Here is a 14,524-nt window from a genome sequence, read left to right on the forward strand (position 1 = left end):
GCAGGTGCAACAGGACGAGCGGGAGGCCGCTGTGGATGCCACGGTGGGGAACTCGTAGGCCTGGCGGTGTTGCAACGGTCACCCACCCCGTGACCTCTCCCTGTTCACACACCACAGACCTGCATGCACACACATACACTTTGCACTCGGGCTCACAGATGCCCCGAAACTTCTGATCAAACAGTGCCTCTTGCATGTCTGGAAGGTGGGAAACAGGAATTAAGTTTGGGCCTCCCCACCACAGAACCACCACTGACACCTGACGTGAGCTTTAGGACGAGGACGTCACCCTGAACCAGGAAACGCAATAAGCAAAGCTTTCTCTTCCTCACATCACTGCCCTACTGGTGACTAAATAAAGGGTCAAAGGTTTGTGGTCTTTTTTTGTTTTTTGTTTTGCAGGGAACACGTAGCCACTGACTTGTTGCTGGTCACCTCTCACAGAAGTGCAACTCTCAATAATTTCATCGAGTCAATTAATACTGTTTAATAAATAGGCCAGAAAATTAGCTGAGAGTTTTTCTCGGCGGGGTGCCGCGTGCGACCAAAGTTATGGAGGATTGTCCTTTGAATCACTAAGGCAAACTCTGTTGTGTCATTGTACAGAAAGCAACCACATTAAAAAAAAAAAAAAAAGTTATAAATAGGAAAAATTCCAAAGTTTTCCCACAGACAGACGACAGGGAAATTGAAACGCCAAAGGGAAAAAAAAAAGGCTGGGGGTGGGGGGAAGGAAGGAAAAAAAGAGAAAAAATGGAAAAAAAAGAGAAACAAAGGAAAAGAACCAAAACCAAACACAGCCACCCCACCCCCCACAACCCATTTGTGTAGAGTTCTTCTCCATCATACAGTACTCACGATCTTTGGATACTTTACAATGTACAACCAGCCAAGTGAAAGCAAAAAGAACTAACCAGTCATCTGAAAAACTGAGTTTATAAGAAGTCATCACCTTTACAAAATAAAAACAAAAGCCCCAACACCACTGGATTCCAATGTGTTCATTTTTCCTCATTTTCTCTTAAAAGTGTGGGTCAGCCCCAATCCCTTGGCCGATGGGGGGAACGTGGGCATGTTGGCAGATGGGTCCCAGGAGCAGGTGTCAGAGACGGAGGCGGGCATCCAAGAGGCGGCTGCCCAGAAAGGTGGCGTCTGAAGACAAGAGGGTCAGAAGCAATTCCCTCTGGATGCAATGGCATCTGGCGGGCAGCGGAGCCAGGGTTCTCCCCTGGGGAGCTGGGAGGGGGACAGAGTCTGTGGTCTTCTCTGGCCTTTTTGTGTGTGTGTGTGTGTGTGTGTGTGTGTGTGCGCTCAGAGAGAAGCCAAGGCGATAGGAAGAGCCCAAGTCTCTTGTGCCCACAGCTCCTGGACTGGGGAGCCTGGGCCTGGTTGGGGACACTGGGCTGCTGAGACGGGAAGGCCACCTCAGCAAGGGAAGGGAGGGAGGCGCAGGGAAGTGGAGAGAACAGGAAGGCGCTGGGCCAGGGAAGTCTCCATGGTCCTCAGAGCCAGCCACAGGCTCAGGCTCCAGGGCGAGTGGGGCGGCCCTAGCTCAAGGCGCCCTCACACCCACCCCAGCCAGGGCTCCGCCCCCCCCCCCCCCCCCCAGGGAAACCAAGCAGCCCAGCTCCCTCCCTGAGGGATGAGGGAGGGGTTGAGGGTGCTCAAACACAGCAAAGGAGGCAATCCCAGCAATCCCAAAGCCCTGAGGGACCCACAACAAACATAAACCCTGAAGAACCAGGTGTTTTGTCTGTTTCCAGGAATCAGGGTGGAGGGGGTGGGTCAGCAGGTGTTCCGAGGTGGTGCCCATTCCCTTCTGTGCTGGCCCCAGGAGCCCCGGGAGCCCCAGCTGTACAGCCCTGGGGGGGTGCCATCCCCAGGGGCCCGCCTGCCCGCAGAGGTGGGGGGATCCGGACTGCCCCAAAGCCATCTGGGAGAGCCACCCCTGGGCTCTTCTGTGTCACTCCCGTCTCCTCTGGTGACGACGTCGCTCCCCCGTGCTAGCAGAGAGGTGGATGTGACAAACCCACATGCAGCGAGACAGACGCCTTCCCCAGGCCTCCGGGAGCTCAAAGCTCCTACCTTCTCAGGAACTCTTCGTGGAGCGACTGGCGTGTTGAGGTGTATACGCGTGTGGGTGGGTTTGAGGGGGGACAGAATTAGCAGCCTCCCTTCCTAGTGGGGTGGGGGACCCGCCTGTCTGAGGTCACGGGACGGGGGGCGGAGAGACAGGCGGGTGGGACTCCAGGAGGAGGCCTCTCCGCCAACAGGGCATCTCCCATGAGGACCCTGGGATGGCTGGAGACTGGAAAAGTGACCCAGCAGAGCAGGATCAGTAGGGACTGTGCCACCGCCACCGCACCGGGCTGCGAGGGCGCACGCCTCGCCCCTGCTCCCAGGGCCCCTTCCTCCCTCTAGCCCCCTCCCCCTGCAGCTCCACAGAGCTCCGGGGCACCTGGGCTGTGGCCTCCTGGTGGCACCGGCCCTCCCCTGCGAGTTTCTGCGTGACAGCAGAGAGCCAGCCCGGGGAGGCCCTCGGGGAGGAGGTGTCCCTGCCAGACGCCGCCGGCCGGCAGGGAGGGGAGCGGGAGGCTGCGGGACGCCTGCGAATCATACTTCCCACGCTTCCTGTGTGATTCCAAAGAGGAAGTTCAGGGCCCGCCGCGGGTGCGGGTGGGGCGGCCTGACGGGCCAGGGGCCAGGCCGCCGGCGCCCGGGCCGCTAGTTGTCGGCCTCCGACATGGAGGCCACGTGGCTGAGGCCGGCGAGCCCGGGGAGGCCGGCCAGGCCCGCGGCCCACGGGTCGGGCAGCGGGAAGTAGGGCCGCGCGGCCGCCACGTCCTCGGCCAGGGCGAAGGCCAGCAGGCCGCCCGCGTTCCTCTCGGCCTCCAGCTGCGCGCGCCCGAACAGCTTCATCTGCGTCTCCTCGAACTGGCGCTCGAGCTCCTGCAGGCTCAGCGCGCCCTTGGGCGCCGCCAGGAAGTGCTTGGCGGGGCTGGGGCCCGGGAGACACACGGCCGCCCCGCCCAGGCCGCCCACCTCGCCCAGCGCCGGGGGCACCACGAAGGCCGCCTTCTCGGGCGTGGGGCCCGGGGGCCCGAAGAGCAGGCTGGCGGCCCTCCAGGCGGCGGGCTTGCGGCCGCGGCGGGGCCGGGCCATGCGGCAGCTCTGGCGCTTGATGTGGCGGTGCAGGTGGTCGGAGCGCGTGAAGCTCTTGTAGCAGAACTCGCACTGGTAGGGCCGCACGCCCGTGTGGATGCGCATGTGGTTCTTGAGGTCGTAGTTGTGCACGAACTTGGCGTTGCAGTGGATGCACAGGTAGGGCCGCTCCCCCGTGTGCTTCCGCATGTGGATCTTCAGCTTGTCCTGCCTGCAACGCACAGCCCGCCGTCAGTGCCCACCCGAGGCTAGGGGCTGCCCTCTGCCTCCTCCCCACCTACCACCCTGGAACCTGCTGCGGCTTACCTGGGCCGCGGCATCCTGCTGCAGGAACGGGAGCCAGGCCAGGACTGACTTGCACCCCCCCCCCCCCCGCCTCACTCCAAACAGGCCATTCACCCTGAATAGAGGGCAGTGTCCTGAAGGGCCTCCTGCCCTCCACAATCGTAAGCTCCCCTCTATGGGAGGCCTGTCTCAGACTGGAAAACGGGCCTGCTGGGGACCCTCCTCCCCAGGCCAGGAGCCTGTCCTTGGTCCCTGCGTGCTGTGACACCTGCTGACACTGGCTGGCACCTTAAAAATTTCATGCCCACTGCCTCCCGGCAACAGTCTTCCTGCCCGCTGGCCCTGCCTTCCCCCACCGCCAGCCGGCCCGACCCATCCTGGCCCCTGGGCTGTTGAGATCTGTCTGTCCTCAGCAATAATCCGGGAGCCTACGGAAGCCGGGCACACCTCCCTCAAGTCTCCTGCGCTGTGGTTTCTCATCCTGAGCCGTGGGCTCTTCTCTTTGTCTGCAGAGAATTTCAGGGCCTTACAAAAGAGCCAGGTGCGACAAGAATGTAGCCTAATCTAGGGCAAAGCTTTTCAGGATTTAAGTGCTATTATTCAGAGGGAAGGTACGGTGTAAAGGTGGGGCTCCCGTGGGGCTGTCAGGGCCACTGCTCCAGCGGCAGAGCCACCAGGAACGTGCTGAATGACCACGGGCAAGTGACTTAGCCTCTCTGCACAGAGCTGAATTTAGCATTAGACATCCGCTCCTATTGTCCTGGGCTGATGCAGAGAAGCAGGGTTCCCGTCAAACTAGCTTCAACACACCTCCTGGTGATCCTGAAAGGAAAACTGACATCACAGCGTTGCCTTCCTAAAGACTGAGCGCTATGCACGCCGGGTAGGGGAGCCCTCCAGGCCGCTGAGGTGGAGTCACAGGGCGGCAGCCCTCCTCTCTAGGCTCCCTCTGCAGCCTTCTCCAACCCGCCTGGCAGGCCAGCAAGCTCCGTGCCTCGTCTCCCACCTCCTCCCCGCAGGTGGAGCATCTGCCTGTCATTTTCAGCTGGGATTTGAGGTCAGAGCGGATGAGGAGCCCAGGCATCCGCCCTAAAATGGCCAGATTTAAACCGTGCTCCCCACATAACCCCGGGCCCTGCCGAGGAGCAGGTCCTGCTCTCCTGGCGTCTCCGGCCACTAGAGGTCTCACGAGCTCTGGTTCCTGGATGGCTCCCCAGCGCAGGGGCGGGAGGGAAAAGGACATTCTCCTGTACACTGGAGGGGGACCACGGAGGACAGATCCACCCCTTCCACCTCGGCTCCCAGGAAAGCACAAGGGCACCTGGGAGATGGAGGTGGGGTGGGAAGCGGGACGGGCAGGGAGGAGGAAGTGAATGCTGCTGTCTGAAGCCAGTGAGTGCTCCCCCTACACCAGGCCCCCTTCCTCTGGTCCACACTCCCTGTCCCTCCTCCCACAGCCCCCCAGCTGCACCCAGGCTGTGCAGCGCCCTGCTGTGACACCCCATGCTCCCTTCCCCAGCCAGCATGCAGCCCTTGTGGTATCTACAACCCCCATTCCATTCCGGTGATGGGGGGTTTGAATGGGGAGGCGGCCTTGGAGAGCATCTGGGCAGGCAGGTCCCAACCTTGAGCAGGCATGAGAAGGGCCTGATGAAACAGCACGCTGGGCCCTACTCACTCCCAGAGACCCTGACCCGGGGGGCGGGGTGCAGGTGGGGGAAGGCAGAGAACCTCATTCCTGACATGTCGACCACACATCCCTCTAAGCACCACCTTTGCTGGTGGGCACACTGGGGTCCCGGGAGGGGAACAGGCCAAGGTCACCCAGAGGAGTCAAGGCAGAGCTGACACTAGAACTCGGGCCTTGTTCCGTCCCACTGTAGGAGGGGGTGCGTAGTGCCATTTATATCTCAAGAGCAGTGCTGCTGAGTCATGAGGGAGAGGTCTTGGGACCCCACACATCCTCCGAGGCTCTCAGGGAAATGCTGGTGCTAAGCGGTCAGCTGGGGCACTTGCTGGCTGTGGGACTTGCGTCCTCCCCAGGGCCTGGCGGAGGGTTCGGTGCGGAGGCATCGGCGGGGCATTAAGTATATCACCTCATTCAATCCTCTCATGACCTGATAAGGCGGATATTTTTTCAAAGTCACTATTGCACACAATTAGTAGTGTTGCCATTGAGGGCCACCATCAACTAATGGACAATGCAAACAGGTAAAGCTTCAGCTCTTACAGGTATGCACGCCAGGACTCCTCCCAAGCTTTCCACCAGAGCAATCCAAAATCAGTCACATTTTGACAGCACTTAACTGAAGTATGTAAGAAGTACTGAGAAGGTGACTATCACTTCGTTTTATTGAGCACCTGCTATGGGCAGATGAATACACTGCTTCAATGACCCTAGAAAGGTTGTTATTGAGAGGCAAGTTATGGTGTAGGGCTGGGGCCGCCACTGGGGGTGACTCTGACCCTGACTCTGATTCAGGGTCTGGGGCCAAGGGCCAGGAGCCCCTGTTGTAGCTGCACATCCACCTCTAACGTGCTGGGTGACCTTAGGCAAGGTGCCTAACCTCTCTGTGCAGAACAGAACCTAAGGCCAGACATCAGTTCCTGTTTCCAGGACTTGACGAGAGAATCTGGGTTCGGATGAGTTAGATTCCACATCCTTAGAATCATTTCCTCACTTAGAGGAAGAGTCGAGGCTCAGAGCAGTCCAGCAGCTTTCCCAGAGGTATCCAAGCCACCAGGGGCAATGGGGCCTGCGGAGCAGTCCGGGGCGTGGTTCATTTGTAAGCTATTCCGAGGTTGAGAAAGGTAGATATTCAAGCCAGGGATCCCCCGCTTGTGACCTATGAGGGCTGTCTCAGAAAGTGCAGACCAGAACGATCAAAACAGGGCATTTGCAGGCAGCCTTTGGGGGCGTCTGGTGCCAGAAGACTGGGGGCATGCCGTGGGAGGAGCTCGGCCCTGGGCAGGAGCCTGCTGTCCCTAGTGGAGACCTTAGGGTCTTTGGCAGGGGCACTGAGCAGGGTTAGCAGAACTGCAAAGCCCGTGGTAAGTCAGTCCTGGGAAAAAACCGTAGAGATCGTCGCATCTACCGAGATCATATTAATATGCTCTGATTCAGGGTCTGGGGCCAAGGGCCTAGTAACCTGCATTGTTAGCAGTACCCTTGCTGGGACCTTGAAAGTGCTGAATTCATTTGACCCCTTGAAACTCTCCAGATGAGAAAAGCAAGGACAGAGAGGAAGGGGCTGTCTAAGGCCCCACCTCCTCCTCACTCCTGCCACGACCTGGGCATGTGGATATAATGCACAGGTGCATTGCAAGAGCCGGGCCTGGGGGCCGGGCACACTCCAAGAACTGGGCCAACTCCCTGGGTGCCCTGGGCCTCAGTTTCCTGACCTGTAAATTGGGGGGCTGGGCTGCGCCACTTGGACCAGCAGTGCTCTGTGAGTGTTTGCATTGGGCTAATGGGTTTCTATTGCATCTCATCCCAGCTAGTTGGCTCCGTGTATTATGGCCCTTCTACCCCCCCGCTTCCTCACGAATCTGCCTGCTGTGTGGAGGAGGCATGAGTTTAGATGGAGAGTGTCCTAGCTTGAATCTCAGGAGCTGAATTGTTCATCACTTCCATTTGGGACTGGAGATCCACTGGTCCCACAAAACGCCTCCTAGGCGGCCGCCTATGTAATATGCTAACTTCGTCCTTGGTGTGGCTGTAAGGCCCTTACAAGCTGACCCTTCCAGTTACTAAATGAGTAAGTTCAGGGGACCCCGGGACTGTAAGCAACAATACCACATTACTTGAAAGCGGCCAGGCGAGCAGACCAGTGTGTTCTCGCCCTGCACACCGAAGATGTCAAGTATCTGCGGTAACGGGTGTGGGAACGGTGCTCCACCTCGTTAGCGTGGTATCATGATGTTCTACACCTTAAACTTCTACGCGATATGTGAAAATTATAGCTCAATGAAGCGGGGGAAACAAAGGTCACTCCCCTCCTCGCTAGCCCGCACCCCCACGGTAATGTCCCTGCGCCCAGCATGGGTACGCTGCTCCCCGCAGGCCATGCTCCGGCCACGGCTCTGTGTCTCTGAACACCTGCTGGCCTGAGCCCGGCTTCCAGAACTTCCCTCTTCCAGGGCACAGCCTGCTATGTTATGAAGCTGCTGCCTCCGTCCTTTCCGTGCAGATTTTGTGTTTGGACACCAGTGCTTGCTCCACCCAAGGGTCCCACCAAGCTAGCTTGTGTGTTCCTTCCTCCCCGGCTGTGAACCCCTGTCCCGCCCCCGCCTCCTCTCTGCACCTCTTTCTCAGTTTACCTTTGCTAACTGCACCACCTGAAATGTCTCCCACTCCCTACTCTCCACCCCCTGCATCTTCAAGGTCAAATTCAAGGGCATTGCTCTGCCCACGTCCTGTCTTTTGCTCTCACCTTCCAGAGTACCGGGACCTGAATATAGCCCCCCCAAGCTAGGTTATGGGTGGGGGGCAAGAAGGGAGCAACAGAAGACAATGTGTCTTCTCAGGAGGAGGGTGGGCCTTTCCGACTTCCCCTGGGGTGATGGCAGGTGGGGTCAGCATCAAGGAGAGGGGGAGACAGGCCTGACTCGAGGGCGGAAGCTCAGCTGTGTTTAAGGAAAGAAAGGGAAACTAGTGTCCAAGAAGACAGAAGACAATGTGTCGGCATCCCCTTCTCCTGTCCTCAAAGGGCCCCGGGAGTGTTGGCATCGTCCCCTCCGCCCAGGGCATGAGCTCTGGGAGCCAAGCCTCTGCAGCGGTGCCCTCTGTGGCCCTTGCTCGAGCCCACGGGTGCTCTTGGTGGATGGGGACATTGTGCAGAGGCTGCTTTGCCACTTTTGTTTCCTGTGCATGCTATTTCCAGGGCAGGGGCCATCACATGTGCTGTTCCCTTCAGCTGCCTCGCGTCCCTGCAGAGCCACCACCCTGCCCCTGGTTCCTGCAGCCCTGCCTCCTTGGAAGCCTGGGCAGCAGGGTGATGCAGGAGGAGACAGGCCCCGCTGCCACAGATAAGGAGCCATGGCTCTCAGTACTGATCATGAGTGGGGTCAGGCGTTGGCTGTGCCTCAGGTGCCTCACCTTATCTCACCTGAGCCCATGCAGTTGGCATCACCATCATTGTCATGAGGAAACGGGGACAGAGAGGCTGCGGTGTTGTGTCCACAGCTTCCCTTGACCTGGGGCAATATATGGATGGAGTCATGGGCCTGGGAGCAGCCATAGGAAGCGCCTCCTCCAACCCCATTACAGATGGGGACAGGAGGCTCAGAGAGGTGAGGAGGCGGAGGTCACACCAGGCCCTGAACCTGGGCGTTCCTGATTAGCCCTCTGGTGCCCCTTCCAGGGTGCCACAGTCCGCCGAGCCCCCTCTCCCGCCGTGCAGCAGCACTTAGTGCGTGCCGGCCACTGGCTTGCTGAGCCCTCACTCAGTCCGCGGCTTCGAAGGTACCAGACCTGCTTGGATGAGAGCCCGCTGGACGCTTCTGCATTCCTCACAGTTGGTGCGCTACGTGGAGCGTGTGGCGGGGGCTCGTGGCGCCTTGGTCGACTGACCAGTGACCTGCTGGTGCAGGATCAGTTCTCAGAACACCCCAGCTCCAACCCTGGTGCGCTCTGGTTCGCCCTGGTTCCCTTGTCTGTCATCTCCCTCCTTGACCCTGCACTGGGGACCAGCCCAGGCCGCACGTGCCCACACCCAGATCCGCATTCCCCCTTCTGGCCCAGGGAGCTCATCCTGGGAAGGATGTGCCAGTCTGCGTGAGATCATATCCCCCGGGGAGTGGTGAAGGAGACGGCTTCGGGGTCCTGCCCTGGGTCCCCATCCTCACCACGGTTCCCAGTCCCAAGAACGCCTTCCCAGCACCATCAGCCCACACTCCTTGGGATAACCTGATGGTCTGAGACAAACCCTTTCCTGGGTGCCACTGCTAATTACATTGCATTATCTTAATAAGGTCCCCAGGGCTGCCAGGAGTGGGAGGGCCAAAAGGAAAACACGGGCAACAGGCAGCAGCTGGGCTCTTGGCCTGGTTTAGACAGCAGACCACTGCGGTGCCTGGAGCAACCGGCATGGGGCTCATGTTGGCGGCATGTGTTGGAGGCCAAGCCTTAGGCCTTAATGGGGTGGAGGCCCAGGGTGCAGAAGGACTCCAAGCCATTGTGGGGTGACCAGCGCCAGGAGGGGACAGCGTGGGGCCACAGAAACGCAGTCTGGTTGGGGCCTCTGAGGGCCTGCCTCGGGCTCCAGGGGTGTCTCCTACCTGGAACAGTCAGTGGTGGGACAACGGTCCCCAGAGCTGGGTGACATCGTGTGCCATCTCAGAGGTGAGTTTCTGACACCAAGGGGGGGACGACACCATGGTGGGGGAGGCCCTCCTCTCTCTTCTTGGAGAACCATGGAATGAGAGCTACAGGCAGGGCTTTCGGGGCAGAACGGGCTCTGTGGGGAGGACCCCCGACCTCTCCAACACCGTTGCCGATGCCATTAGCCAGGACGTGTGGGGAGTCGGCATCGAGGCCCTAACTCAGAGCCTGAGCCAAAGGGCCACTTCTCGGGAGGAGGGTGGGCCTTTCCGACTTCCCCTGGGGTGATGGCAGGTGGGGTCAGCATCAAGGAGAAGGGGAGACAGGCCTGACTCGAGGGCGGAAGCTCAGCTGTGTTTAAGGAAAGAAAGGGAAACTAGTGTCCAAGAAGAGCCGTTGAGGGTGGTTGGTCCCATCTCTCTGAGCCTTGGGGGGCCAGGTCCCCAGGAGTGGCATGGCCTCGCAGGGGAGGCTGAGAGTTTGGGGTCAAGAGGCAGCAGGGAGGGTGGGGAGGTGTTCTGGGTGGTGGTGCAGGAAGTCAGTCACCCAGAAGGTCCCCGTGGAAGGGCTAAAAGGGGACCCGACCCCTGGGGGTGGGGTATGAAAAACCCACAGGGTCAGGCCAGGAGACAGAAAGTCCTTGCAGGGCGGCTCTGGGAGGGGGCAGGAGGGAAGCACAGGCTGGCTGCTCTGGAGAATGTGACCGGGAGGGCCGGAGGCGGACAGCTGCAGCCCACGGTGCCGGGATCAAGTCCCCGGAGTCCCTTGTGTGAGGAGGCCAGGAGAAGGTCCAGCCTCCCCCCACTTTGGGGCGCCTCTGCTCCTGGGAAGCAGTGGCGGGTGAGGGGGGGAGCCAAGAGCAACTCTGATCTTTTTCAGCAGGGTCAGGGTCTGGTGGGAACCGGGTGAGGGGAGGTGCTAATGGGGGCGGGAATGCAGCTGCTTCAGGCCAGTCGGGGTGGAGGGTGGGGGGGTGAGGAGGGGTGAGGGGTTGGGGGGGAGCCGGAAAGACCCATGAGCTCATCTGGAGGGAGGGCTTGGAGGCTGCAGGCCCAGAGGACTCCCTACTGTGATCATCAGGAATGTGCTGGGAGGGAGGGTTCTGGAATGCTGCCCCCCCATGCGACCCGGCACCCTGGCCGACCCAGGAGGCCTGCTCACGGGACCTTCCTGTGTCCGGAGAAGTCTGTCTGCGGTGACTGACCCTGTTGAGCACTCTCCCTAGGGAAGGCAGGGCCCACGGACTGGGGTGGCCTGCACGGAAGGCTGTGGGTGGGAAAGCCCTGGAGGGAAGGGACCCGGGGTGGGGTGCTGGGCATCCCCCTGAAGCCCCAGGCAGGCCTGGGTGCCCCTGAGGGCAGAGGAGTCCCTGAGTCGGCGGCCATCTGGGAAGAGAACAGGTGTGGGAAATGAGGGGCAGGGACCCCGCTGGAAGGACAGGGGTGCTCTCGCTGGCCTGGGGCCTCGCTTTGCTGGATCTGGCCTGTGCATAGTGTTCCTGGTCTTTGAAGTCATTCCCGGGGGACGGGGCTGGGCATCACAGGCTGGAGATGGGTGAGTGGTACTCGGACGTGGCTCGTGCCCTCATTTATCTCCCTAATATCATCACGGTGCTTCTGTCACACATTGTTCAGTGTCCTGGCCTGGCCTGTGGGGCTAACGTATTCACCTAAGGTATTCAGGGGAAGGCGGTGGCGGTGCTGGTGCTGGTGGGGGGGGGGGGGACTGGCATGGCAGGGCCACTGAAGGGATATCCCAGGGAGGTAAAGCCCAGGACCTAGGGTCTGGCTGCCATGAGGCAGTAACAGGAGAAGAGTGCCCTGAGGTCAGCACTGTGGTAAAGAAGGGTATGCACCTAGGGTGTGTGGGGCCCGGCCCCCCTGCACCTGGAGCCTCTCCCTCTGCTGTCAGCCCAAAGCATCTGGGGGAGACTCTGTCTGGGGTTTCCCCTCGCAGAAAGAGCTGTGGCTCCAAGGCCACCTTTGAAACCATCAGTGCTGTCCTTCTGAACAGTCCTCAGGGCAGCCTGCAGAGCTACTCTAGCAATGCCACTGTCACCCAAACAGATCTCTGATACCCTTCTCTGGAAACTTCAAGTAGAGCTTTGAAGCCACCTAAGATCGTGGGTCTCATTACTTCATAATATAGACTCCTCTTATTCCCTCCTCCCCCTGAAAAGTACTGTCCCTGATTTGCTATTCAGCTTGACTCAAAAAAGTGTCACTCCATCCTCAAAGGCCAAAGCTTGGGCCCACCGAGGAAAATCAAAAGAATGAGTTTGCAGCAATTCTCAGAGAGAAATTTCCAAGAGGACGTGGGGTCATGGCAGTGCCACTGGCACAAGTGTGGGTCTCCTCGAGCTGAGTTCTTTGCCAGGGATGGTGGCAGTGTGGGGGAAGGGACCTGGCCTGGGAGGTCACGGTCTCAGGGCAGGTGTTCACCAGGCTCTGTCTACACAGAAATGACCGAGCCCTGATGCAACACCACTCACCAGAGCTTTCTCCTCTGTCAGAGTGGCTGGGAGACTCGGCCTCACACTTGTGACCACAAACAGCACCAACAGACCATATTTTCCCAAAATGAGGCCCAGCAAAACAGAGCAGGGAAACAAAGCTGAGCCCACGTCGTCCCACCAGTCAGTCTGGGACCCGAGGGCTGCAGTGCAGGAAAGGCCCATAACACACGCTCGCTGAAGGGCACCAAGTCCGTGAAAGATGAAAGGTTTGCAATGTACTGAGTTCAAATCTCAGATGTTACCACTGCACTGAGTCCACCCTCTTCCTAACACGGACAGTCAAGGGGGAGAACATAAAAAGAGGATCAGATCTAAAGGACCTGATCCAAGAGTGGGCCGAGAGCACTGCAGGGGTCTCTGTAGTCTCCTGGTCACCGATTTTGCCGTCCCAGGTCTGGCGTGATCCTCTCTGCACTTATGAGCGGCAGACAGCGGACTGGCCAGTGGGAGGTGGATCGCTCATCTGTAAACAAAGGCCCCAGCACCTCCCTGTCCTCCCGGAGCAGGGCTGTGGTGACAGTGTGCACAGTCCACCTGGGACAGCCCCTGGCGTGCTGAGCATGCTCTGAATAGAATAAACAGGTGGTGCTCCACTGGGGAGCTTCAAACTGGCCTTGGATCCGCAGTGCGGGCGGGGGAGGGAGGTCATGCAAGCAAGGAGCCGAGGGCCCTCACTTCTGACTCCCCTAGAACATCTCCGCTCTCATCTGGATCGTATCTTGGCCTTCCACCGAATGTTATATTTGAGAAGATATTTTGGCTCATTAATCTAAGTATGGAACTGTCTGCACCAGGTAGTGCCCAGCATGCTTTCTAATGATTAAACTTGACATGCATCACCTAGGACCCAGGAGGGCCTCCCCTGAACTGGGTGTCTCCATCCCAGCGCTCCCTGCCCCACTCTGCTGTCCTCATCCAGGCCCCTGACCCTCCCCTGGCCCCCCCGAGATACACACCTGGTGAAGCGGACCTCACAGATGTTGCACATGTATGGCTTCTCCCCGGTGTGGGTCCTCATGTGTCTCGGCAGCTTCCCGGCCCCCATGATGACTTTGTGGCAGATGGGGCACTGCTGGGATGCCTTGGGCTTCAGCTTGCGCTCCTCCACCAGGGGCCAGGGCGGGAAGAGGCCCCCTAGGTGGGTGGCACTCAGGAAGTTGAGATAGGCACCGTAGTCACTCTCGGCCTTGATGGGGCCCAGCGGCCCCCCAGGGAGGTCGGGGAACATGTCCTTGAAGAAGTCGCTGGGGAAGGGGGGTGGTGGTGGGGGGGGCAGCTCCTCCTTCTCCTCCTCCTTGATCTTCCGGTTCTTGATGACCAGGTCCAGTGGGCCACTGTCCATGGGCTGCTCGGGCAGCTGGGTGAAGGCACCGAAGTCCCCTGGCCAGAGATGTGGGAAGAAGTCGGGGGCGAACGGAGACAGGGAGGGTCTCCTGTCAGCGATGTTGGCCTTGGGGTACAGGTTCTCCCTCAGTAGAGACTCAATGGAGAAGTCCCGGATCACGCCCAGGTGGCTGGGGCTGCCGGCCTGGAAGGAATCGGGGAAGTCCCTGGGTGTGTCCGAGTAGGCCTTCTCTGTGAGATGGTCTGTCTTGGAAGGGCTTTGGTGGCAGTTGATGTCCTGGGGGTCAGTCAGGTTTTCTTGATCAGCAAAGTCCTCAGTGTCGTCCTCCTCGTCCTCCTCATCTTCCTCCTCCTCTTCCTCCTCCTCCTCGTCCTCCTCATCCTCGTCCTCGTCCTCGTCGTCGTCATCCTCCTTGTCGTCCTCCTCCCCGCCGTCGCCACCGGGCTCCATGATCTCCAGACACACGTTCACGATGCACTGGATCTCCAGCATCCTGGCGGCGTTGAGGATGTGCTTGACATTGGAGGCGGTGATGGTGAGCGTGGAGGTGTAGGCGAAGTCCAGGATGGCGGCCAGGGCCTCGGGCTGCACGAAGTCGATCTCGTAGACGTATGGCTGGCTGGCCAGGGCGCCGGCCGTGAAGAGCTTCTTGAAGTACTTGCTGCAGGCCGCCAGCACGGAGCGGTGCGTGCGGTACTCCTGCTCCTGCACCACCAGCAGCACGTCGCAGAGCAGGCCGTCATGCCGCTGCTCGTTCAGGCTGCACAGGACCTCGCTGCTGTGGTTGGGGAAGGGGATGCCGATGAGCTCGTCGATGCCATTGGCCATGTTCTCAGCCAGAGCCCTGCAGGGACGCACACGGAGGACAGTGGGGTTAGTGGCGCCGTCCTGGAGT

The 14,524-nt window shown here is 59.7% G+C and overlaps 1 protein-coding gene across 12 annotated transcripts in view; it reads right to left on the minus strand.

Moving 5' to 3' along the window:
* Positions 1 to 462: 462 nt before the first annotated feature.
* The window catches only part of LOC144315368 (zinc finger and BTB domain-containing protein 7C), a 337,017-nt gene continuing 322,955 nt past the window's right edge, over positions 463 to 14,524 (minus strand). For all 12 annotated transcript variants that reach the window (XM_077899760.1, XM_077899767.1, XM_077899761.1 and 9 more), the window contains 2 exons: positions 13,241 to 14,473; positions 463 to 3,373 (listed from right to left, as the gene is read on the minus strand). In XM_077899760.1, coding sequence (XP_077755886.1) covers positions 2,725 to 3,373; positions 13,241 to 14,457 — 1,866 coding nt within the window. In that variant the 5' untranslated portion in view covers positions 14,458 to 14,473 and the 3' untranslated portion in view covers positions 463 to 2,724. The remainder of the gene's footprint in view (positions 3,374 to 13,240; positions 14,474 to 14,524) is intronic.

Source organism: Canis aureus, chromosome 6, assembly GCF_053574225.1.
Source record: "Canis aureus isolate CA01 chromosome 6, VMU_Caureus_v.1.0, whole genome shotgun sequence".
NCBI classification, from domain to species: domain Eukaryota; kingdom Metazoa; phylum Chordata; class Mammalia; order Carnivora; family Canidae; genus Canis; species Canis aureus.